Source organism: Macaca fascicularis, chromosome 4, assembly GCF_037993035.2.
Source record: "Macaca fascicularis isolate 582-1 chromosome 4, T2T-MFA8v1.1".
Classification (NCBI taxonomy): domain Eukaryota; kingdom Metazoa; phylum Chordata; class Mammalia; order Primates; family Cercopithecidae; genus Macaca; species Macaca fascicularis.
This window is the reverse complement of record NC_088378.1, coordinates 88,247,796-88,274,980: the sequence shown is the minus strand read 5'-3', so window position 1 is coordinate 88,274,980 and position 27,185 is coordinate 88,247,796. Positions and strand designations below refer to the sequence as shown.

At 40.0% G+C, this 27,185-nt stretch overlaps 1 protein-coding gene across 3 annotated transcripts in view; it reads left to right on the top strand.

Moving 5' to 3' along the window:
- HTR1E (5-hydroxytryptamine receptor 1E) overlaps nt 1-5,358 on the top strand; it is an 89,016-nt gene extending 83,658 nt beyond the window's left edge. For all 3 annotated transcript variants that reach the window (XM_005552413.5, XM_005552414.5, XM_045391210.3), the window contains one exon: nt 450-5,358. In XM_005552413.5, the coding sequence (XP_005552470.1) occupies nt 635-1,732 (1,098 nt within the window). In that variant the 5' untranslated portion in view covers nt 450-634 and the 3' untranslated portion in view covers nt 1,733-5,358. The remainder of the gene's footprint in view (nt 1-449) is intronic.
- Nucleotides 5,359-27,185: the final 21,827 nt, after the last annotated feature.

Below are 27,185 nucleotides of genomic sequence, written 5' to 3'. Positions count from 1 at the left end.
ACAGAAGACCAAACACCGTGTGTTCTCACTTATAAGTGGGAGTTGAACAAAGAGAACACAGGGACACAGGGAGGGGAACATCACACACCAGGGCCTTTTGAGGGGTGAAGGGCTAGGGGAGGGATGGCATTAGGAGAAATACCTAATATAGATGATTGGTTGATGGATGCAGCAAACCACCATGGCACGTGTATACCTATGTAACAAACCTGCACGTTCTGCACATGTACCCCAGAACTTAAAATATAATTTAAAAATAAAAAAACAGTTTGAAAACTTCCCCGAAGTGAAAAAGTATCCTTTGAGGAACAATGTAAAGATGAGCTCAAGTTCCACAGGAAAGAGAAAATTAAAATTTATAAAGAATGTATAAATATCAAACTATTTTCATGTTTTCCAGGAAAAGTGGGGCTTTCTCATTCATTAACCAATAGCATAATATTTTCCAGGAACCTTCACTCAGAAGAAATGCTGTGGCCCTTCCCTTTACCAACAGAAAATGGAACACAAGAGACCACATAGCTGAACAAATTACAGCCTCCTTACAAGTGAGAAACCTTCGAGGCTACGTAGTTTTCAGCCAAAGAAAAATAACCAACAGCTTCTCCACAGTGTAAACTGAAACAGGGAAAACATGAACATCACAAACTGTACCACAGAAGCCGGCATGGCTGTGAGGCCCAAGACCATCACTGAAAAGATGCTCATTTGCATGACTCTGGTGGTCATCACCACCCTCACCACGTTGCTGAACTTGGCGGTGATCATGGCTATCTGCACCACCAAGAAGCTCCACCAGCCTGCCAACTACCTAATCTGTTCTCTGGCCGTGACGGACCTCCTGGTAGCCGTGCTCGTCATGCCCCTGAGCATCATATACATTGTCATGGACCGCTGGAAGCTTGGATACTTCCTCTGTGAGGTGTGGCTGAGTGTGGACATGACCTGCTGCACCTGCTCCATCCTCCACCTCTGTGTCATTGCCCTGGACAGGTACTGGGCCATCACCAATGCTATTGAATACGCCAGGAAGAGGACGGCCAAGAGGGCGGCGCTGATGATCCTCACCGTCTGGACCATCTCCATTTTCATCTCCATGCCCCCTCTGTTCTGGAGGAGCCACCGCCGCCTAAGCCCTCCCCCTAGCCAGTGCACCATCCAGCACGACCATGTGATCTACACCATTTACTCCACGCTGGGTGCGTTTTATATCCCCTTGACTTTAATACTGATTCTCTATTACCGGATTTACCACGCGGCCAAGAGCCTTTACCAGAAAAGGGGATCGAGTCGGCACTTAAGCAACAGAAGCACAGATAGCCAGAATTCTTTTGCAAATTGTAAACTTACACAGACTTTCTGTGTGTCTGACTTCTCCACTTCAGACCCTACCACAGAGTTTGAAAAGTTCCATGCCTCCATCAGGATCCCACCCTTCGACAATGATCTAGATCACCCAGGAGAACGCCAGCAGATTTCTAGCACCAGGGAACGGAAGGCAGCGCGCATCCTGGGGTTGATTCTGGGCGCATTCATTTTGTCCTGGCTGCCATTTTTCATCAAAGAGTTGATTGTGGGTCTGAGCATCTACACCGTGTCCTCGGAAGTGGCCGATTTTCTGACGTGGCTCGGTTATGTCAATTCTCTGATCAACCCTCTGCTCTATACGAGTTTTAATGAAGATTTTAAGCTGGCTTTTAAAAAGCTCATTAGATGCCGAGAGCATGCTTAGACTGTCAAAAGCTAAAAGGCACGACTTTTACCAGAGCCTCATGAGTGGATGGGGGTAAGGGGTGCAACTTATTAATTCTTGGACATACTTGGTTCAGGAGAGTTTGTAAGTATGTGTGGTCTTGTTTTCTTGTTTGTTTGTTTGTTTGTTTTGTTCTGTTTTGTTTGAGGATTGTTATTCGGCGTGCTGTTTTCTACCTCTGGTCTTATCTGTGATACATAATTTCAAATAAACATTATCATACAAAAACATAAATTTTGTAGAAGTAATAATAAGGTGAAATAGTAAATACTTTTTATGGGCTTGGTTTTTCCTAGTCATTTCAGTTACCCTGCAATTAAAGAATGCCAAAAATATCTTTATTTGCAGAATTTCTTATTACTTATAAATTAAATACCTGATAATGCCCTCTATGGCATTAAATCTGAGATTATGGCTCTATCTGCATACATATTCCAGTGGGAATTGCATGACTACATAAAGAATTCAAAGAAAGTGATGTGCTGTCATCTACTGCTTGCAGACCTGAGCTAAAGTCGTTTACTGTAGCACTGTGACTACATAGCCTATTCCTTTCAGGTAAAAATAGTACAGCTGGCTTGTCCTTTTTAGTTCTTGATTAAATACACTTCCTCGTTTTCTAAAATGGAAATACCTGGAATAAATGCACTGGCAGTTTTCTGTCTTTTACTATGAATATAAAACATAAAGCAAATAAGAAATCATCTAAATCTACTTTGGTCAGTGTGTTGCGATATTACCTGATAGACACATTGGGTCTCCTCCAATTCTAAAATCTATCCCAGCTAAGCCTCCCATATACACTTTCACTGTAGCAGGGCTAAGGTGGGAGTACATGTCAAATTTGGAAAACTTTTTAAGAAGCTTAATGAGGTGCAGTGATCAAATGACAGAATATATTATCCGAAGAACTTCCTTGGAGAATATTACTCATTAAATTAACAGTTGCGGCTGGGCATGGTGACTCATTCCTGTAATCCTAGCACTTCAGAAGGCTGAGGCAGGTGCATCACCTGAGGTCAGGAGTTCGAGACCAACCTGACATGGTGAAACCTCATATCTGCTAAAAATGCAAAAATTAGCTAGGCATGGTAGCACGTGCCTGTAATCCCAGCTACTCGGGAGGCTGAGGCAGGAGAATCACTTGAACCTGGGAGGCAGAGGTTGCACTGAGCAGAGATCGTGCCACTGCACTCCAGCCTGGGCAACAGAGTGAGACCCTGTCTCAAAAAAAAAAAAAATTACCAGTTGTGCTCTTGGAGAAAAAAAGTAAAAGTTGAAAATCTGTGTTTACACTAAAGGCCACTCATCAGGATATGAGAATGAAATTGTATCTCCCAGAATAACTGTGGCTTCCGTGCCAGACTCTACCCTGGGACTAGGAGGCTGCAGATGGGACCTGAGGCCATGGGTGTGGCCTGAGAAGGAGTGACTGCTATAGTCACATGGAGGAGTACACCATTACAAAGTCAAGAGTGAGGGCAGGAGGACTGAAAGTTTGTACATTCTTGCACCTACTCCTAAGTAGGTGACCGTTCTCAACCTCTGCTCCTAGTCTCTCATCCACAGCCTCTCCCCATCTCTTCACTCTTCTTTGTAAGGAGAAGACATTGATTTGCCTCCTTTCCACCTCTGTGTTTTTAGTCCTTCAATCAATCCCTTCTCAACCTTACTAGAATCTTACTTCTTACACCCAACCTCCCTCTGCACCTTCCTTTCTCCCTCTCCATCTCAACACTTTTCCTCCCCACTCCTCTTTAATCTCATCTATTACTTTACTCAAATCTCTTGGACACAAAAATCAACTTCCTCTGGCCCTACTTCCCCATCAAGATCCTACTTCATCTCTCCCTTAACTCTCTCACCTCGGTTTCTCCAATCATTAATCCATTCATTCTGCATCCACTTCTCACCTTCCACTGACTTTTCTATCCTTTTCCATCTGAGTATACCCTAGTTCTCCCAAACTTATCTCCCAAAGGTCACTGGAGACTTGCCAGTAGCCCTTCTCTGCGTCTCTACCTGTCATTCTCTCATCAGTTACAACAGCTAACCATCCCTTTCATGTTTAAGCCCATACCTTCCAGGATATTTTGCTCTCCTGGTTATCCAACTACCTACTTGTCTCTTTATTCTTTGTCTCCTTTCCTTCCTCCTGGGGCTTTGTCCTCAGCAATCACCTCCTATAGCTCTATATTCCATCCCAACTTTGGCCATTTCAACTGTTAGTTTCATGCCTGTAGCTCCCAAATTTGTGACTTTAGTCCTGATCTTTCTCTTAAACTGCAGACCCATAAGTTACATCTGGTGAGCCTCTCCCTATGAATATTTCTTTGGTACCTCAAACACAGCCTTCCTATACTTAACTCAGGATAATTTCCCCACACTCAAGCCTTCTCCTCTTTCTACCTTCTCAGTCTCAGATAACAGAATTACCATGCTTTTTATCGTTCCTATTAGATGAATGTTATTCTCTCTCTTTGCCTCAGGTCTCCAACATCCAGATAGTCCTGAAGTCTTGTCCATTTACCTCTACAGAAACATGTGTTTATGCCACCTTACTCTCCAATAAGTTGGTCCTCTCCCCTAGATCAAATGTTATTTGATCCACCTGCCTCTGGATTCTCCCACCTGCAACTCGGCCCTCACACATCTCCCAGTGTGAGTTTCTCACTGAGGCATCTCCAGACTGGCCGCATTAGCGGCACCTGAGAACTTGTTAGAAATGCAAAATCAAGGGCCCCATTCGAAACCTACTGAATCAAAAATTAAGAGTGGAGCCCATTAATCTCTATTTTAATAAGCCTTCCAGGAGATTCTGATACAAGCTAAAGTTTGAGTCACTATTTTAGAGCATACAGTAGATTTTTAATTGCATTGTTCAAAATCCTTTACTCTTTCCCTAGCAATATAAAATAAATTAATAGTCCATAGTATAGCATTCAAGGCCTCTTACTTTGTGACCCCAAACTATCTTTGCAGAGTTATATCTCACCACTTCTTCTCACCTACTTCATGCTCCAGAAAAATTACCTGTGCTTTCTAAACTCCCCTAACATTCGATCCCATTGCTTTAGAAACCTGACCTCCATGGCTTCACATCTTTCTTCCACCAATGCTTCATATGTAGCTCAAATGCAATCTCTTCTAAAAAGTCTTCCTGAGATACTTCTTCCTTCCCTGTCCCTATGGAAGTCCTCTCTCCCAGCTCTATGCTCCCATATAACTTCACTTGTATCTCTAATATTATATGCATCCTATCGTCTAGTGCATTTGTTTGTGTATTTGTGCTGTCTTCTCTAGTATATTGTGAGCTCCTTGAGGGCAGGGACTGTGTCTGTTTCCTCTCTGTATCTCTAGGGACTCCTACAGTATTTTACACACAGTCAGCACTCAGTGTCTGTTAATGTGAATGGAATTAAGTCCCTGGAGGAGAAAATGTAAATGTGACATCTTTTCTCAGTGAGAAAACAAAAGTTCCAAAATTCCATGGTTCTATACTGACCCTTTTTTTTTTCCAAAGCTTACCCTGACATTCCAGGTTTGTTTCGAAAAATTCTGGGAAAAACTTATATATAGAAAGAAAATAAATTTCTCACTGAATATAAGTGAATATCCTTTATTCTTTAGGATTCCAGATACGCTGTTCTCAAAAGAGAGAAAGGAAAAAGGAGAGATTCGATACAAGGGGACAAAGAACAATATCTGCCACAAGGGGCTATTGGTTTCCGTATGAGCAACTCAAATATTACTGGGAAAGTCACATGGCTGCCCAGCTAGTGGTGATCTATGTACAAGGATGTTGGCATCTAAATTACAGGTGATTTTACCAAGATTGTGCCTATGCTTAAAACTAGTATTTATTATGACTACAATATCTAGAAAGTATATGAGCAACTCACACTGCTTTCCCATCATCCTCCAGATATTATCTTTGAAAATTCTTGGCAATTATAAAAGTTTTAAAGTTTTAAGAGTCTAAGTAAATAAAAAGCAAAAAGCAGATGCATAATAATTTTTACTTGCTTATTTTCATTAACTCATTTCCTAATTATGAGGTAAGTCCTAATTAAATAGATTTATCTCACAGCTGCCTCTGCCCTTAGCAAAGAAGTTGCATATATTTCCTGGTATAAACCAAACCTGTTGAAAAATAATCTATTATTTGCTTTGCTTATTGAGCCAATAGTGCCAGCTGCCATTGACTACTATTGTCCCCTTTAAATTAAAGCTTGAATGAAGTAATAGTACCTTTTAATAAGGTCAGAGTTTCTCATGCAAACTTTAGTATGCTAAAAGTCAGTCCTAGGGATGACATTTTGATTGCCTTCATTAGAAATTAGGACTTCTTAGTTTTCTATTCTTGAAGAAAGAATTCTTGAATATAAGTCACCCCCCGGTAGACCTGACAGGTCCTTTAGATACAACAGGTGGCAGTAAGAACCCCCATTAGCATTGCTACCATGGTCTGCTTTGGGTAACACTACAGGCCTCCTATACTTTTGGACTTCAGTTTTCAAACTCTGATAATTACTTTTGAGGTAAGTTCCTAAATAAATTCCAGCAACTGCACTGGCTTCCAGCACAACGCATTTTAGTTTCAACCATCACACTGGTCTTGGTCTACTAATGTGTGTGCTGCCTTAGCTTAGTTTGTAAGGTCTTCTACACACAACTTTTAACTCTATTATGCACAGCATTTGCAAAAGCAGTGATAGCATTGGAAAAATTAGTGAAAAGAAGCATATGACTATGACAAGAATACAAGTAAAGACAATTTTTAAGTAAAAGTGCTAAGAAAATGACAACCATTGCATATGAGAATGGGATCAAATCTTGCTCAATCTTCAAGGACTGCCACACATAACAGGTGAAGACCACTGCACCTAAAGTATGGACTATAATTAAGGAGAAAAGAAGGAAAAGGGACTGTGTCTGTTTCCTCTCTGTATCTCTAGGGACCCCTACAGTGTTTTACATACAGTCAGCACTCAATGTCTGTTAATGTGAATGGAATTATAGAGATATAAAAGTGTCTCAGCACCACACAGTAGTTTTAAAAGGAGTTTGGGAATATGTGTAGGCATTTCAGTTGTCTCCATAGAGAATAGTAATGGCATTTTTGTGGTAGTATTCAGTAAGTCTAAATCCTGCAGTAGATCAACCAGTCCCACTCAATAAAGGATTGTCCCACCCAAAATACCAATATCACCACCTGCTGAGAAATTCACAAGTATCAGCATCAACATGGGATGCTCAGAAGTCTAATGTTAATTTAGAAGTTGACTAGGGGTTGTTTGAGAACTTAAAGGTGAAGCATGGTGAACATGTGGCTTACAAAATTTCATTAAGAGCCATGAAAGGTTTCAAAGTTTCAAAGCCAATTTGAATTTACTCAACATTAAAGTGAGGGTCAAGCCAGCAAATGAAAACACCACAATGATTAAAGAGTTTCCCATGATATTGGCAGAAGTAACTAAGAAAGGGGCCCAATAAAATGCCTATCAGCAAAGAGCAGCATGTGCATGGTATTAATGCTTCAGAGGATTGACTCACATCCTTATCTGATGGAAAACCTTACAAAGACTATAAGTATAGTCTCACCTAAGCCACCTCAGATTTAGAATTAAAAATGATTGATGGACAACCTTAGACTTTAACTAGTTTATACATTGGAGAGCTTGTCTTAAATTGGAGAGAAAGCAAGAATATTATCCAATTCACGTCTCCTCAAGTAATGATGTTATGAGGTGGAATCTCAGGCACTGGTCCATAAGAGAAGGAGACATTTCAAATGGTAGGAGGGAGACATAGGATATTCTTGGGACCCTAAAATTATCCAAGGACACCAAACCCTCAAATTACCCAAGAACATAGGGGATGTTATCCAAGGACATAGGGACTGTCCTTGGATAATTTTAGGGTTTCAAGAATATCCAATGTGCCCCTAGAGGGATCATCCAGGACCATACCCTAGAGAATATACAGTGGGTTTCAGCCTTACCACAAAAATGGTTTGAAATTATTTACTTCAGAATAAATAGGGATCACTCTGAGGGGAAATTCCTTCAGTAAAGTCATCTATTGCCTGCCTGGAAGCACCTAGCACAGAGCATGGTGGCATGTAATTTATATAATATATATATTGGGTGAACTTAATTGGAATGGATACATTGATTATAGATTTCAAGAAGTAGAGAAGGAGGCCAGGTTCAGTGGCTCACACCTATAATCCCAGCACTTTGGGAGGCCAAGGTGGGCAGATCACCTCAGGTCAGGAGTTCAAGACCAGCCTGGCCAACACAGGGAACCTCATCTCTACTAAAAATACAAAAATTAGCCAGTTGTGGTAGTGAATACCTGTAATCCCAGCTACACAGGAGACTGAGGCAGGAGAATCACTTGAATCCAAGAGGCAGAGGTTGCAGTGAGCCAAGATCGCACCACTGCACTCCAGTCTAGGTGAAGGAGTGAGACTCTGCCAAAAAAAAAAAGGAAGGAAAGAAGGAAGGAAAGAAGGAAGGAAGGAAGGAAGGAAGGAAATTTAGAAGGAGAACTATGTAATGGGTAAGGAGGGCACCTTCTCATATGGAAGTGGTATTGTTAAATACCTAAAATGGTTTAAAGGAAAGGGAGTATCCAGGACAATGATAATGATACAAAAGAAACAACAAAGGGAGGGGCTGAGAGATGGCATCAGCAGAGTTTTAGGTAATCAAAACACATTGAGAACCTGCTATAAGTTTAAGTAGATTGTGAAATTTTTTAATTGAAAAAGAAAAATAGGAATAAAAGCAATAATATGAAGCAAGAGAGAACATAGCAATGGAAAGAGCAGAGGTTAGAATATATTAATAATGTCAATTGTGGTTTGTTGTTAAAAATGTTCATTTAGCCTATGTTATGACTTTAACATCGTACTAGGCACTGGGATCTCTGTAAGGAGAAAAAAAAAAAGTGGGGGTGGGGCAGCAGATGATCCAAGTGGAAAACCACGAGACCCAGATCTTAAGAATAGATTTTTAGAAAGTCCATTGTATTTATTTTCTGTATAAAATGGTATTTTAGAGAGAATGATAAGGGGGTGGGAGAGAAAGGAGGCATAGGAGAACACTTTGCACATATGAATCTTGGGGAAAATGAAGGTGATACTGGAAACTCTGGAGAATAGAGAAGGGATGGTTGTTCAAAGAAAATATATAAAGAATATCTATAAGCAGGAATACATATTCCTGTATTTTTGGATACAAGAAAGAAGGTCATATGGGCTATCGTATTTTTCCAATTTGTCTAGTATCCAACAATCATACATCAAGTAATGACTCAAGAAAGCAAATATATGAAGATATCCAAAAGAAAGATGTTGGAAACAGATAACTAAGAAAAACTTAGACTTGTATGCAGTCTAAAAATAAGCAGACCAGTAACCTCAAGTGTTTCCAGTTCGTAAACACTCAATGAGAGATTGGCAAATGAATAAATCAGTTGCCCAGTTAAGAAATCAAGCCTGAGCTTGGAAGTTAGATAACAAAGGAGAACAATTTGGCAATATAGCAAAAGTATTTAGGTAAATTAGTAAGAAAGATGCTAATAAAATATGCATTCAAGAGGTATGAAGTAGTCATATGAAAAAGCTGAGGCTGCAAGCTGAACATTTAGCCAGCCTTTCTTCCTGTACTTTGGAGGGTGGAAGAGGTGTTTTATAGCAAACAATAAGAATAATTAAAATGTAAATTATCTTGACAAATACTATAAAAATGTTGAGGCAGCATGCAGCTTTTTACCTGATAGCTTTACTTGATTCCTTCTTATTTATCATTTTTAACTAATAAAAACTAAGACCTAACTTCCCATTCTAATCACACAGAGAGAGAGAGAGAGAGAGAGAGAGAACCAAAAACAATATTCTCAACCTCAGTAAGGAAAGCAAAGATCTGTTTGATATGGGCCAAGTGTCATCGGCTAAATGGTTAGGAGAGTGCAGTTAGAAATGTAATATCGAAGCATAACATCAGATGTACTGTGTACATGTTATTCCATGTATGATTGTTGGACACTGTGAAAACTGTAATAGGAGGATATGAGACATCAGCCTCATTCATCATGCTGAAGATAAGTCACAATCAGAGTCTCCAAAATGTGTTCTATATTGAAAAGATCTTGCCTTAGAATGCCTGCCCTGCCCACAAACTTCTTCTAAATGGGTGATCACATACAGCTTCCATTAGAAAAGCAACCTTAGCTGGTTCCTTAAGCACAAATCACCATGTAGTGCTATGTGACACCTCCCGCCCCACCCTTATTCTCTGCCTGCAGATGATTGGTCAGGGGAGTTGAGCACCTGGTCCAAGGATGGCCATGTGCTATGACACGGTCTGATACAAAAGCTTCCCCCAAACACAAGGTGACTCACTGAGATGGTGACATTCTTACTCTCTCAAGAATTTGAACTAAAAATATACAAAGGACATACCACTGTCAACGGATCAGAAAGAGAAAGATAAGCAAAGCAAACAGAGGCTGATTGAAACCCCAGCTCACTCACATTCAACGCACAGGACAAGAATGAACTCAGTTAATTCCTGCTGCTGAGAAACTAACAATTTCACTTATTCCCTAGAGTGCCTCTTCCAACATCAAACAGCCTTCCAGGTACCAAACTATTCCCAGATCCTTGAGGTTTAGCTGTAAGAATAGTCCAGAGATTCCTTTTACTCTTATTGCACCAGTTACCATTACAATAAACCAGAACAATAAGTGCAATTGGGCCAGATTCAAGTCATGATTTTCATTTCTATTGACCTTTCCATTGTGGAAATGTACAGAGTTTTTGTTACTCCCTGATACACTTCAGTTCCCTCAGTGAAATTAAATTCCTCCATTTACTTTTTACTACCTGTATTTCAATTTTATTTATTATTATTTGTTGTTGCTGCTTTCCTTTTTTTGTTGTTGTTTTTGCTTTGGTTCCTAGGATGAAGTGATGTAAGGAACAACTGACTTTTCTTTAGTTTTGGCCTTGAGAGTGAGAAGGAGTAGTGAAGGAAGGATGGTGGGGGGTATTGGGCAGAGGGATGAAAGTACTAACAGGATCTGAACAAGGATTGCGGACCAGTCTTCACCAGCCCCATTAGCATCCTCTCTGGGTTTTTCAAGGGATTTGGAGAGCACAGTCATGATATTAACCACCACCACGTGCTCAGCCAGGCTTAGCCTAGCCATCCTAGGGGGACAGAATCACCTCCTCTTATCTTATAAATAGATGTTATATGCTATAGATCTATATGTTACAGATCTGAATATACTCCAGCACATAAAACAGACATATTTCTAGTTAGGGAAGTCTTTTCTGAATAGAAATAACCAAGAGAAATTACTAAAATCCAGTGGGGGGAGGAGAGGATTCAATCTACTAGAGAATAAATTGAAGATAAAGTTCAATCAACAAACATTTGTTAACTCTGTGTGTAAAGCTTTGCAACACATTGTGTTGTCAATAGGCAGAGCCCCAGCCCTTAAGGAACATATGGTCTATTGGAAGAGAAAGCCAAGTAAATAAGTGATTGCAATAGAGTGTGACACATTTTATAATAGAGATATGTACAATGCATTATGTGAGCACAGAAGCCTAAATAAAAATGTATGTGAGACATAGGAAAAAGGAGCCTGTAATAATCACATTTTAAAGTGGAACATGATATGAGTTTGCTAGGCTGACCATTTATTCAGATAAACAGCATGAACAAAGGCATGTAGATGCTGAGTTATAAATGGTGTTCAGGGAATGAGAAGTAGCCTGTGGCGGCCGGAGTATGCGGTAGAAAGAGGAATTGCATGAGAAGAGGCTGGCAGGGAAGGGTGTCCACAAAGGGCCTCAAATGCCTTGCTAAGAACAATAGATCTTACCTTACAGACAGCAGAAAATCACCCAAGGTTTTTTAACCAAAGGAGAACAAGATCAGGCCTTCAGTTTTGAAAGCATTCTTGAATGAAAGACAGAAGATGGAAGAATGACGACCAGGTAAACACGTGCTGGAAAAAGCCAATGAGAAATAAGGGAGAGTCTATATTAAAGAAGAAGAAGAAAGTGAGGGGAGGGGGAAGGTGGGGAGATGCTAGAGAGATTTCACAAATAAAATTGAAGGATGAAAGACAAGTAGATTTAACTAGAAGATAAACTCTTTAAATTGAAAGAGAGCAAAGTTTCAGATTGCAAAAAGGACCATGTAGTAATTGCAGAAGCAGAACATAAATCTCACAATTTGAGAATATAGTAGAATAGACCAAGTCACTATTGCCAAATGGATGAATTATTTTTCTACTTTGCAGATTGTCCATCCTTGCTTAATCATAGTCAATTGGGCAGAAAATCTTTCTGTGAAATAACAATATAATCAGAGGTGTGAATTACATACCTCATTTGTCTCCACTGCTAGCCCTACTGTTTCACTGAGCCCTTCTAAACACGTTGGTTACTTCACAACATGGTTAAGCAAACATCCCTCACACCAGCAGATATCCATTCATTTATCATTCAACAAGCATTTACTGAGCACCTACTATGTGCCAGGAATTACGCTAGGTCCTAGATATCCAGTGGTGAACTAGACAGTACAGATTCCTTCCCTGACTGAGATTTCATTGTAATGAAAGTGAGAGACAAATTAAGTAGCATTTTCAATACAGTGTGTTAAAGTGCAATAAAGGGAAGTATTTCCTTTATGGTCTAGAGTAGTACCTGAGAGAGTGCATTTCTAAAAATCCCCAGGTAATGTTGATGTTTCTAGTCTAGGGACCACACTTTGAATGGCATAGATTCCCATAACCCAGTGTAAGTCATTCTCACTCAAAATCATTTGAAGAGAAATTGGCAGGAGGATGAAATCTGCATTTCGTGTGTATCATGATTTCAGCAATAGCAATTAAGAACAGAGAAAGAAAGAGCAGGTAAATACAGGCATACTTGCAGGACTCTAATGCAACTATAGCAGAAAATCCAACTGACCCTTGAGCAAGTTGGTTCAGAAAGACAATGGAGATGAGTGTCCACACTTGGGACCGCAAGCAGACATGTAGAACCAGAGCCATGAAGGTAGAAAACAAGGGCCAGGACAGAGTTCTCACTGCATCACTCATTTTGCCCATAGCCCAATGCAGAGGGATTAGCATTTAATACCTGACCCAAAATTAAGTTATAATGATACTGTTTAAATAATTTGCTATATGCATTTATGCTTCAAATTAAATATTTTATAAATGTATTTCATTATTTGGGTTCATATGTTTTCAACTAATTCTTTTGTTGTCCTAATAAAACTTCTGGATCTTAAACATCCTTTTCAGGCAAGATTAAAGAGAGTACCTGAGCTAGGAGAATTTAGCTGACTGGGATCCTGAGACCATCTACCTTGTCTTTTAAAGCAAGTAAAAGGCCAAGAGAAGCAGAAAGAAAATGGGAAAGAGAGGAATCTGCTCCTGTTTATTCAGTTAGCCTCTGTCACACCTGAATTATAGGATACTGCAAATCTAGCAAGACACAAAAACATAAAACAAGCAATAAGGAAACATCAATAAAAGACCCTTTCCCAACGGAATGTTCTTTACTTTGCATTTAATACAATATAAAGAATCTAAAATGTGTGCTTAAATTTCAGGATATGTGTGTATACCATTAACACAAGATATTTAAATGTGCACCTAAGTCAGCATCTGAAAAATGGCTCGCCTAACTGCCAGAGTTCCACCTGACTATATTCCATGAGCTTTACACCTTGTTGCCCTTTAGGAAGCTAGAATTCTCAGGCTGTGTGTCCTGATAAAAGCCTCAATACAGAGAGTCACCCCAGGTGAGGAGGCACATCACACCTCCTCATTTTGAGGATGGGCCCTAGACTATCCAGAAAAACCAGGAATCATAGTTTTGCATTCCTTGACTTTTATTATATTGATAATCAAAAACTACCTTACGGGGTATTTCTGAAGTTCAACCCTTAACATTGTTATACTCTTTGGGCCTTTCCTACACTTGCTCTTGCCTGCATTCAGCCAGTACTCGACGCCAGTAAAGGAATTAAATAAGTGAAATTTGTTTTCTGTGCTCTTTACTCTTCTGACAACCATCAGATACTAGAGTCCTCCTGTTGCTCCGAACTGCCCACAGACCTCTGTAGCACCCACCCTGGACCAATAGCCCAGGCTCAGAAACCATTTTCTTTCTCTGTTCCTTTGGAAACAGCTCCTGCAACAGCTGAGGAAATTTTCCCCCATCCCCATTTCACATGGCTCCAAGAAGGTGTTCCATCACAGAATGCCAGTCCCAGCAAGGAGTGGGCACGTGACCAAGGTCTGGTCAATCCGGGTCCTTTCCTGGGATTATGGATGCTGCCTAAGAATTATTAAAATGGGAGCCCAGAGGTGCAAGTGGCTATATGCTCTACTATTTGAAGGCACCAAAGCTAATGAGTCCAACACAGAGACAGAAGATAAAATCAGAGTTGGAGATACAGAGGAAGCCATAGCATTTTTGCTAATGAGAAATCAGAACAGTTAATTTCACCACTAACTCGTATGATTCTTGAAAATATATGCAATAATAATCATAGTGTAATAGGTTACTTCTCTCAAGTAATATATTTGAAATTAACTTGAGACTTACTCTGGTAGACTGAAAAGAATACTGAATATGCTGTAAGACAACCTATGTTTAAATTTCAATTCCAAAATTATTAGCTGAATGGTATCAGGAAAGCAGTGTTATCTCTCAGAATCCAGTTTCTTCCTCTACAAAATACAGGTAAAAATACTTACTCCCCAGATTATTGTGAGAGTTAAATTTTATAGTACTCAGAAAGTGCTTTAGTTAACTACAAAGCCAGAGAGTAAAATAGAAAGACAGAAAAAGAGATTGAAGGGGATGGGAAGTAAAGTCAGAAAATCTTTAAAATTGCCTAAGATAACGCAATGATATTAAAAGGATTCTAATTTGATAAATAATGCTAAGAAGTCAGACACTTGATGTCTATCCAGAAACTGCCCAGCACTTTTAATCCAAGTTCTGATTTGATCTCAGAGCCCTCCAGTGTTTGATACAATATGTATCTAAATCCTCCTATTTTCAGTGCTGTTCCCAGAAAAAAGAATAAAAAATTATTGTCATATTATACTGAAACTAGACCTTGGAGAGCGTATATTCAATTCCCACATTTATGAGAGGAGGAAACAGAGGCACCAAGGGGCTATACATACATACAGTATTTCAGAAGCCAAAATCATACTATTTATTTTGAAATTTCACCCTTTATATTTTTCCTGAGTATCAAAATTCAACAATTGCCATTTTGATATAAATAAGATCCACTCTTATTTAAAATGTATAATTAAGGTGTATCTATACTGATTGGGACCAAATTATCACTCAGTAATGTAAACATGATTTAAATATACATTTACATCTTGGAATTATTTTAGAACAGATGCTTTGGCAATTAAAATGCAAGTATTTTTTAATCAAAGCCTGTACTTATGACAGTTCTTTGATGCCCCCTACTGGCCATAACATTATCATCCAATGTACAACATGAATTCTTTCTGCATGACCCTCTAATCTGCTTATCATATGCCTGAACACTAGGAAGGCTGACTTGGGGAATAAAATAAGTAAATAAAGGGATATACAAAATACAAAAATGTATCAAAAACATTGAGCCAATAATATAAACCCAAAACAAATCACTACTAGGTAAATTTTCAAATTACTGGGTAAACCATTTTCGCTTAATATTTAATTTATGAAACAACATAATGATGAAGTTAATTTTGTTCTTATTTTTAAACTTTCCTATTGCATCAGACTCTATAAGAATGGTCTATTGAGAAGTGTAGCAATATAAAAAATATGAGTAAATGCCCTAACCAGTCAGATAACCTTAAGATCTAAGTGAACTTAACTAAAATACATTCCTAATTCCCATACAATTTTATATACAGTCATACTCATGCACACACACTGAACACCCTGCATGGCATAAATATCATACTTTTGACCCAAAGAAAAATCACGACCCCTAGAATAAACCAAATTATGGTTAGCCTAATGCTATAACCAATTAAATCCCTGATAGCCCTCCATGACCGAATCCCACCACCACCAACACATCATCTCTGGAGCCCCTGTGTTTCCCAGCCTCTCGTAGACAAGTCTATCAAAACATTCCTCATATGAAGACCCACAAGGCCCTACTTCCCAAACAACCATTTTTGAGACCCACCATCTACTCATGTTGAACATCCTAAAGGGCGCCTGTGTTGATTCCTGAGCCATCTTTGCTGCAGTCAGACCTGAGACTTTATGCTCCCTGTATCACACCTCTTCCTGTCCCTGAGGATCCCAGCTCCTCACCCCAGAGTTCTCTTTTGATTTCTGCACCCCCCACCCTTTTTCTACCTGTCCCTCACATCCCAGCCCTATGGCTGTATTCGTTTCTAGGGTCACCATAACAAAATACCACAGGCTGGTGGCTTAAACGATGGAAATGTATTTTCTTACAATTCTGGAGGCCAGAAGTTCAAGATCAGGATGTCAGCAGGTTTGGTTTCTCCTAAGGCCTCTCTCCTTGGCTTACAAATGGCTTCTGTCTCACTGCATCTTCGTATGGTCTTTCCTCTGTGCACACACAACTCTGGTGTCTGTGTCCAAATTTCCTCTTCCTGTAGGAACACTAGTCAGATCAGATTAGGGCCCTCTCTACCAGCCTCATTTAACCTGATCACCTCTGTAAAGGCCCTTTCTCCAAATTCAGTCACTTTCTGAGTTGTAAGGCCTTGTGGCTTTAATATATGAATTTGGAGATAGGGGGCCCACAATGTAGCTCATAATACCAATGGACACCTAATAACAGGCCTCATGGTGTAGGACCTCGTGTCCATGTGGTAAGTGTGGAGTCCTTCCCCACTGCCCTGCCCATAGATTGAGTGCCTCCTATCTGGGATGAAAGCTGAGGTAGGTAGGTTGGTTGGTTGGTGGGTTGGTTGGTTGGCTGGTTGGTTTTAGAGATAGGGTCTCACTCTGTCACCCATGCTGGAGTGCAGTGACATGACCATAGCTTACTGTAGTCTGAAACACCTAGACTCAGGTGATCCTCCCACCTCAGCCCCTTGAGTAGCTGGGACTATAGACACACACCACCTCGCCTGGCTAATTTTTTTTTTTTTTCTAGAGACAGGGTCTCACTATATTGCTCAGACTGGTCCAAATTCCTGGCATCAAATGATCCTCCCATCTTGGGCTCCCAAGGTGCTAGAATTACAGGCATGAACCACCATGCCTGGCTGAAAGCTGACGTTCTGATTGTTGCTTGGCTCTATTCCAAGTTTCTCCTTCCCCAAACACGGAATCTTATCAGCCTGGAAAATGTCCCCACGGTTAATGTTGACCATTAAATATATCCATTTTTTCTGGTCTACTGGGTACGTCTTGGGCAGAATCACAGGTTCATCTACCTCAACTACACCATGTTGACAAAATATTACCACTACTTACTATAATAACGGTGTTAAAACCTTTATTGAGTTCTAACCATGTCCCAGACATTTTGACAAGCACTTCTCATGCATAATCCTCACTATAATCCTGTAAATTTCATGCATAATAGATGTTCAATAATTGTATGAAGAAATTAACGAATGAATGCTATCATTGTGCTTATTTTATAGTTGAGGATATATAGACTCCTAGAAACTAAGTAGTTTGCTCATGGCCCTGTCACCAGCAAATGGCAGAGCTGGTTCTCTTCACCATGCCTCATGCACTGCCATGCCTTGTGCATATCCCCAGAGTTGCGGCAGCCAAGCCATCTGGTGCCTTTTCTCCTTAGGACTCAATCTTGAACATTAGCTCATGCTTCAAAGATACGGGACAAGTAAAAATTGTTCTATGACTCTCAAAATCAACACTCAAGTGCTAGACAAGCACACTTACATAGACGGGGTAAGAGATATATTTAAGATTGAAAGCGTTTTATTGCTTTGGCAGTTTTAAAACATAGCTCTAAACTATATGATACTACTCTCATCTTGAGGTGAGAGCTATGTCGCTTTTCTTTGAATCTAGATGAGTTTATGATTGACTAGACCAATAAAATAAAACAAAATTATACTTTGTCATCTGAGGCTAGGTCAGGAAAGACCATCAATTTTCCATCTGCTCTTTGAATGCTCGCTCTGGAAGAAGCCACCACCATGTAAGTCGACCTACCCTGAGACCACCATCCTAGAGAGCCCAGGTGTAAATGATCTGATTAACAGTCCCAAATGAGTTCCCAGCTGACAGCCAGCATCTGCTTCCATGGGAATAAGCCATCTTGTAAGCCAAATTGAGCCTTCAGAGGACTGCAGACCTAACTGACATCTGATAGCAAATGTGTGAGGCATCCCAAGCAAAAATTGCCTACCCAAACTCTTCTTGATTGCTCACAATTTTGTGGGCAAATAAATGGTGGTTGTGAGCCAGTACATTTTGGAGTAATTTCTTATGCAGCAATAGTAATCAGAGTATTCCGCCCCCCTCCCCCGCCGCCAAATATTTATTTTTCTTGTTACCCTAAGCTCCTGACTTTGTCCCAGTATCCTAAACACTGGAGAGCCCTAACAATCATACCCAACTGTGGTTTGGATGTTTGTTAGATAAGTTTCCAACAAAGGCACATAGAAAACAAAAAAATTCATGAAACTGAAACAGAAGTACATAGACACATTTCTGAAAATTTAGGTTGATTGATTTTTACTTTTTAAAAAGCAATAAATAAAATATTGTTGCTTGGAATGAGCACACGGAAAGCATAAATGGACTCAGGGCAAATGCACTCCAGAAAATCATGGGAGAGAGCCCTTATCCTCAGACCATTCTCGTTTTTCAGAGTATATGGATGATTTAAAGATATCTTCATCTGCTGTCTCTGTATTTCCCTGATGCCAAATTCTGCTGTGGAGAATTCTCCTGAGGTACTTAGTCCCCTACGCTTAGTAGAGTACCCACCCAGTTATCCACCAAAGTTCCTGTCCCTACTAGGGTGCTACCCACAAGGAAGACACAAGACTAACGCTCATGAAAACAATCATCTCTATACCCTCTGTCTCAGGAAATGCAATGCCTGAAGGTTAGAACACATGCCACTTCTCCTCAAGGCAAAAGTCTCCACCCCTCATCCAGAAAAATCTATCCTCATTGACTTGAAAGTCCTCAGCCTTTGAAACTTAAAACCTCTCTCAGATTGTGCTTTCCAGGTATTAGTGTTTTTGGAAATTTCTTCATTAATCTCTAGCCCACACAGACAGACGCACATACACAACCTACAAGTGTTATTGTTTACTTCTTTCCTGATAGTATAGAAATTCCAAAGTTTAAAAATACAACTAGTCACCAGTAACAATGAGCACACTCAGTGCTCAGATCTTGGTTCCTAACACCATCCTCCAATAAAAAGAACTGGGATGCCTTTAAGAAATGACGGGTTCTAGTGCTGAGGCAGGGAATATATAAGATGAGTCTGAAGCATCTTGTAGTTCCAGAAAACAAAATGTGCCAAAAAAACACAATGATAGGTGTATGGCAATGGGATACTGGAGCTGCCAATGGCCAAACCTAGACCAGTTTAAGCAACAAAGAAAATAACATAGCATTGGATTATAGCCTAAAGAATAAAATAACTATTATAAGTCCATAATTATATAAATAAATGATTAAGTAAATAAATGGGATAAATAGAAAAATCGCCCATCAAGTTCTCCAAATAAATTAGATACTGCCCCTTAGTGTGGGTTGTGAAAAATGACTTTCTTCCAAAAAGTACAATGCAGAAAGGGAGGAAAAAGGCTAACTGTGCCAGTGGAGAAACCTGACAAACACTGCCTCAGTCAGGTGATCAAAGTTAATATCAACAGTAATAAATCATGGCGATAGCATGTGCCCTTAATATGATGTGATGAGAATAGCACTTTGCCTCTGTGGTCTTCCTCCCAAACACCCATATCATCCCCATTCTCTTCATGAGAAAAATAGCAAAGAAATCTAAATTGAGTGATAGTCTACAAAATACTTGATGAGTATTCCTCAAAACTGTCAGAGTCATCAAAAAGAAAGTGTCAGAAACTGACACAGTCTAGAGGAGCTAAGAAGACATGACAACTAACTGTAATGTGGTTTCCTGGATGGGATCCTGGGACAGAAGAAGAATAGCAGGATAAAAAACAAACAGGTTTGAAAAAAATAACAAGCTGAGGAAATCTGAATAAAGTGTTAACTTTAACAAACTAATAATGTGTGATTATTATTACATACATTATGCATATATTAGTTGCACCAAATGTTTCATACTAACATAAGATGTTAACAGGGTGGGGTGGCTCACACCTGTAATCCTAGCACTTTGGGAGGCCGAGGTGAGCGGATTGCCTGAGCTCAGGAGTTTGACACCAGTGTGGGCAATATGGTGAAACCCCATCTCTACTAAAATACAAAAATTAGCCGGATGTGGTGGCGCGGGCCTGTAGTCCCAGCTACTCAGGAGGCTGAGGCAGGAGAATTGCTTGAACTTGGGAGGCAGAGGTTGCAGTGAGCTGAGATCGTGCCACTGTACTCCAGCCTGGGTGACAGAGCAAGACTTTGTCTCAAAAAAAAAAAACCTCTTTTTTTAAAATGTTAACAATAGAGGAAACTGGGTATGGAGTATATGGGAATGATCCATACTATTCTGCAACTCCTTGTAAATCTAAAATTATTCTAAAATTTAAAAATTATTTTAAAAGAATATCTGCTACCACTCTATCAAATTTTCATAATTATTTAAATGTTTGTGTATTTTATTTATATATTTCAACAATCTCATTACTCTTACATGTCATGCTTAACAAACTCAAGAATCAAATGCTGTACTATTGATGTGAACACTTTGCTAAGTTATACTCTAATGTGTTTCCTGTAGTTTGCCATTTCATATGCATGCCCTATAAAGAGCTCATATAATTAAATAGATGCCTAAGATAGTATTCGATGTGTTTACTATCTGCGCTTAACTGTCTGCAGTACCTCACATTGCAATGCTCACAATTATAAAACACATTTTCCTGTTATGCTTTTCTACCTTGATTGTAAGTTATTGATGGCATATTTACATTTCACTTTTATTAATTCTATGAGATTTCTTTCCTCTTCGCAATTCCAATTATTCTTCTTACAACTGAATATTAAATGGGACATTTCCTAATCTAATCTAGTTTCAGCAGAAACTAACAGATAGCAGGTATCTCAACATTTTAGAGAGGGGCCAAATACAGGACTGGCTAAAAAGCACCCAAAAAATCAAGATTACAACCCTTAGCATGTTACCAGGATACAGGAGAGAAAGCTAAGAAATGACTTAAAGTTATTGGTGAGTTCTTGGAACAGAATTGTCAGCATGTCAGGCATTCCAACCCCAAACTCCACCCTGATTAGCTAAGCGCCTTCCCCTACCACTAGCTCAAGGACGGGGCTTTCAAAGGAATGCTCAGAGAGAAAGGTGGTGTTTTCTAGGAGGATAAAAGGTGTGCAATGAGGAAGGAAGCGCCCAACTAAACAAGTACTGAGCTGCAGGCTTATGTTATTCTGTCCTGGCACAGCCATGAGAGACAGTTTAACCTGCATCCTCCAGAATTGGAGAGTAGGTACTGGGGCCTACCTTTTATCTAGAAATTCTTAAAATGAGAAGCTGCCTGGAGTGGCTTTAGGAGCCAGGAGATAAACCTGGGATGTGAGAAAGCCGCACTTGCACCCATCTGAGGAAGAATGTTTCCAAAGGCCTGGGGTGAGCACGGCAGCAGATAGTAAAGCTTGAGTGACCTCTAAGGGCCCTTACCCCAGAGGACTGCCTGGAGAGATGTGGTGAGCCCCGCAGAAAGAGACTACATAGTGTAGACTAGAAGGGACCTCAGAAGCCATTTGCTGGGGAATGCCGCACCAACTTCAGGGAAATGTTGAAGGCTTTGGTAAGGGAAAGGAAGCTGGTGTTTCTTAAAAGTCCATAAAATGCCCCATGAGAGAAAGAAACAGCATTTGGGCATGAGCCACCCAGAGAGCACCAATTCCAGATTACAAGCCCTACCAGCCGATGCAGACTTGCTTCTGCTAGCCATGACCAGAACAGATGTTGAAACTACAGCAACTCTCCTACTAAAAGATATTTTTAACCTGAAAACAAAACATCTTAATGGGTTCTCTTTGAATTGATAGAATTTTTTCTGTAACTACAAGGTTAGAAACAGGTAGCATTTTGGAAGAAAGGGAGGGAGAGAGGAAGGGAATATTATTGTTATTATTACACATCCTGTGGCAAAAAAATAGTGTCTGGCAGACCAGCTTTAATTTTAGAATCACACAAATTGATATTTAAGAGAATGCAAAACCTAAAACAGTCCTAGAAAACCTAAGTCAAAATCATATTGATTCTGCCTGAAACCAACTGTTATATAAATACACATTGCAACACAGGATTATTCAGGAGAAAGAGCTTGTTGGCATAGTGTTAAATAATGCTTAGCAACCAAATGACAATCTCCTCACTACACAAATACATGTGTCAGTCCCTGCTATTATGAAGAGTTCAGTCACTCACAAACTTCAATTAGAGTTCATGAATCAACACTCTGTATTAAGAAACACAACTACTCTTACCCGCACAACAGTGCAGATTTCTTTAGGAAATTGTCTTACAAATTTCTCATCCATGACCACAATTTATAATAGTCCTTGCCAAAGTATTGCCAAAAAACTCTTCCCTAAAATTTGAGAACTAATCCTATAGGATTAGAGCCTCACGCTTATAACCTCATTTAACCTTAATTACCTCCCTAAAATCCCCATCTCCTAAATACAGTCACATTGGGGCTTAGGGCTTTGACATATGATTTGAAAGGATCACATTTTAGTCGATAATACCAACTTTTATGGAATAACAGCACCCTGATTAGTGTAAGAATGGCGAGGATAAAAATACAGAGCTGGCCGGGCGCGGTGGCTCACGCTTGTAATCCCAGCACTTTGGGAGGCCGAGGCAGGTGGATCACCTGAGGTCGGGAGTTCAAGACCAGCCTGACCAACATGGAGAAATCCCGTCTCTACTAAAAATACAAAATTAGCCGGGGTGGTGGCACATGCCTGTAATCCCAGCTACTCGGGAGGCTGAGGCAGGAGAATCACTTGAACCCTGGAGGTGGAGGTTGCAGTGAGCCAAGATCGTGCCATTGCACTCTAGCCTGGGCAAAAAGAACGAAACTCTGTCTCAAAAAAAAAAAAAAAAAAATACAGAGCTTAATTCTCTTCTCTAGCTCTGAGTTCTTCTAAGTTCTCTGAGTTCTAAGACAGCTTTCTTCAAAATAATGTATCATTTATTCAGATGCCATTAATTTGATATTGGTGTTATCCCAACTGGAGAATCTGAACCTTCCATCTATCTGTACCACATACCCAAAAGGAGTATACCATTAGTGGAGCAGAATTGGAGTACCAAAAGGAAATAAATTTTGGTCAGGTATGATGGCTCATGTCTATAAACCCAGCACTTTGGGAGGCCGAGGTGAGCAGATCACCTGAGGTCAGGAGTTCAAGACCAGCCTGGCCAACATGGTGAAACCTCATCTCTACTAAAAATACAAAAAAAGAAAAAAATTAGCTGAGCATGCTGGCAGGCACCTGTAATCCCAGCTACTCAGGAGGCTGAGGCAGGAGAATCACTTGAACACAGGAGGTGGGGATTGCAGTGAGCTGGGATTGCACCATTGCACTCCAGCCTAGGCAACAAGAGTGAGACTCTGTCTCAAAAAAAAAAAAGAAAAGAAAAGAAAGAAAGGAAAAAAAAATCAACTGCCACCACTGGTATATAAGTAATGAGCTGGTTTCCAATTGTCCTGATCTGGCCATAAGAGCAGCTTGGCAGGCTCTTCCTTCAGACACCATTCATCTTTAACCAAATAACTGAACAAATAGTGTTCAGTCCTCAAATCTTAAAAAAAAAAAAAAATTCTTTTTGAACATTTCTGGGTCTCTGATTGCACAAGTCAAACCCAAGTTTCTTTATAGAAATAAAGAGTAGAACAGAGGCTACTAGAAGTTGGGAAGGGTAGGGGGTAGGGAAGGATAAGAAAAGATTTGTTAAAGGATACAAAATTACAGTTAGATAGGACCAATAAGTTTTAGTTTTCTGTAGCACGGTAGGATAATTTAACAATAATGTGTTGTGTATTTTCTAAGAGCTAGAAGAGATGATATTGAATGTTTCCAACATAAAGACTGATAAATGTTTGAAATTGATATGCTAATTATCTTGATTTCATCATTATAAATTGTATCAAAATGTCACCATTTACCCCATAAATATATACAATTGTTACATGTCAATAAAAATAAATAATGTTTTCTAAAAAGTCTTTATTTGGATAGCCAAGGCCCTCCTTAATCCATCTTTATTTAAGAACCTGGCCCTGGTTCCCATTACTCCCCAGTATGACCCCCTGGTCACTCTTCTTTTGGCTCTGGGCATCCCATGAAAGTTTGATTCTTGGGGCCGGGTGCGGTGGCTCACACCTGTAATCCAAGCACTTTGGGAGGCCAAGGGGGGTGGATCACATAGGCAGGAGATCGAGACCATCCCGGCTAACATGATGAAACCCCATCTCTACTAAAAATACAAAAAAAAAAAAAAAAATTAGCTGGGCGTGGTGGCGGGCACCTGTAGTCCCAGCTACTCCGGAGGCTGAGGCAGAAGAATGGCATGAACCCAGGAGGTGGAGCTTGCAGTGAGCCAAGATCACGCCACTGCACTCCAGCCTGGGCGAGAGCGAGACTCTGTCTCAAAAAAAGAAAGTTTGATTCTTAGATTGTTCCTTTTGTTCTTGGTACCTCAGGACCTTGCACTTTGGAGTGAATTTTAACAAAGAAGAATCTAGAAATTAGAGACTCTTCCATGCTTAGGACTCGATCTAAGATTTAGAGTCTCAATTCCTTAGTGACTTCCATTTCAAGAGTTCCCACTTCCTGTTTTACTTCAAGTCCCACCTTCCTGAAGAACTCTTATTTCTTAGCCATTTTTGTGGAATTACTCTTCTTTAATTTCAAGATCCATGCTACCCAATCTAGCTATGCAGTACAACCCTTATTACTAGTTCTAGTTCTTTTTCATAAGCAGGTCTTAAAATGAAGTATAAATTCCTACAATGGAGGTACTATTGACTTTTAACATCAAAAGAGCTCAACACTTTGTGGAAGCATAATTCAATAAATATTTTTCTCATCAAAGTGACTTGAATTCAAATCAAATCAACCCTCCCAAATATTGTTTTCCTTCAAATCAACCTTTTCAAATAACATTAATTACTGAAGGTAGTCTGCATCTGGAATTTTATTTAAGCTTGACATCACAGCCAATTCTGGAGCAACAAGTATGTGATAGTGATAGCAACAGGAGGCAGAGAAATTTTAGGCAGAGAGGGGAGGGTCCCTGACAAAACCCCACCTTCAAACCAAAAAGCCTAAAACCCACAGCCCAAAGGCAGAACTTCTATGTCTGTTTTCCTGCTCAAATGTTGCCTTTTCCTAAACTACTCATGGCCCACCCTGCCCCCTATCCTGTGCCTATAAAGACCCCAGACTCAGTCAGAGAGAAGGGGTGAAGCAGCTGAACATTGGAAAGAAGTGATTTGACTTCAGAGGAACGGCTTGACAGCTTGACTTCGGAGGACTTGAGAGGAAGATTACCTGCCCACCCCATCCTCTTTCCAGCTCCCCTTCCCATTGGGAGCCACTTTCATCATTCAAAAATCCTCCACATTTACCATCCTTCAATTCATTCATGTAACCTCGTTTTTCCTGGACATCAGACAAGAGCTCAGGAGCCATGAGTATGGATACCCGAAAAAAAGAGGTTGTCACACTGGTCCTTTACCCTCACTGGTGGAGGGCAACTGCCCCATGTTACAAGGCAAAGGGCCCACTAACCTGTTAACACTTAAGCCAGCCACGAATGGCAGAGCTGAAACAGCACTGTAACATGCCCTCTGTGGCTTCAGGGATCACAGGCACCCCCACCTGGATGCTGCCATGGGCCCACACAGAGTGTGCACCTGCTGCCATTTTTATGCTTGTTTCATTGGAGGAAATTGAAAGATAAAAGAGCTTTGGTAGTCTCAGTGGAGTCTTAGGTGAGACACTGGACATCTTCTCTGAAGAATGCATTTCCACCAGAGTTTCAGAAACTGCTCGTGTAATGCCACAATGAACTAGAGTAAGAAATGCCACCTTTAAAATGCAGATGTCTGGTTGACAGGTCGGTTAAATGTGGTAGATTTCTGACTATAAGCCAGCTATTTATTTGGATTTTGTGAAAACTAGAAGTTTCATAAAATAACAACAGAATTACATTCTTCAGATGAACAGACCAAACTAGGAGACCTTTGATTTTGTAGCTGTAACTCATATTTAGCTAGTTTATTTGGTCCATAAAGAGAAACCAAAAACAATTGACTGGTACTACAAATAAACCCATGCAATATATTAGATCTGACCCCTAGAGATATTTTCTTATGTGCCCTTAGTCACTAAGCTTTGACCCTCTTAATCAATGGAACCATATGTCATCTGGGGTTTTTAAATATGAAAAGTACCCAGGAACAAACAGAAGAAACAATATGTTGTTTCTAAGAACAAGTGAGAGATTATTGATCACGATACATAAGAGTTCACTCAGCTGCTTTCCTGTAGATGAATGAGTGGGAGAAAAGAAAAACAGGTTGGTGAAATAGATCTCATGTAAAGAAGTGGATATCCTCCACTCTTTTGGCATACCCAACTTATGACTATAAATTTGTGCCACAGATTTTTCCACCTAGCAACCATACAAAACCATCTGTACTCACCTGGTAACTGCTCAGAATAACTTAATTCTCCTGGTTTCAAAGCTAACATAATGTGAAACACAAAAAGAAAACAGGGACTTGAAAGAAATTGCAGAGAGGCGGAATTTTTGCCAATCCTGGACTTGGCATTCTAGCAAGCTTATTCTAATAAGACAAAAATCCTATCTATAGGACATTTTCCAGGATAATTTTTAATATGCTATTATTTTTAATAATCGTAGCTTATAACTTCATTAACTAAAGAAACCTAAATTTTATCTGCTCATGGAGGGAGGCAATTGGATCATTGGGGCAGTTTTCCCCATGCTGTTCTCATGATAGTGAGTTTTCATGAGATCTGATGATTTTACAAGTGTTTGGAAGTTTCTCCTTTGCACATCTCTCTCCTGTTGCCATGTGAATAAGGTGCCTGCTTCCCCTTCCGCCATGACTGTAAGTTTCCTGAGACCTCCCCAGCCATGCAGAACTGTGAGTCAATTAAACCTCTTTCCTT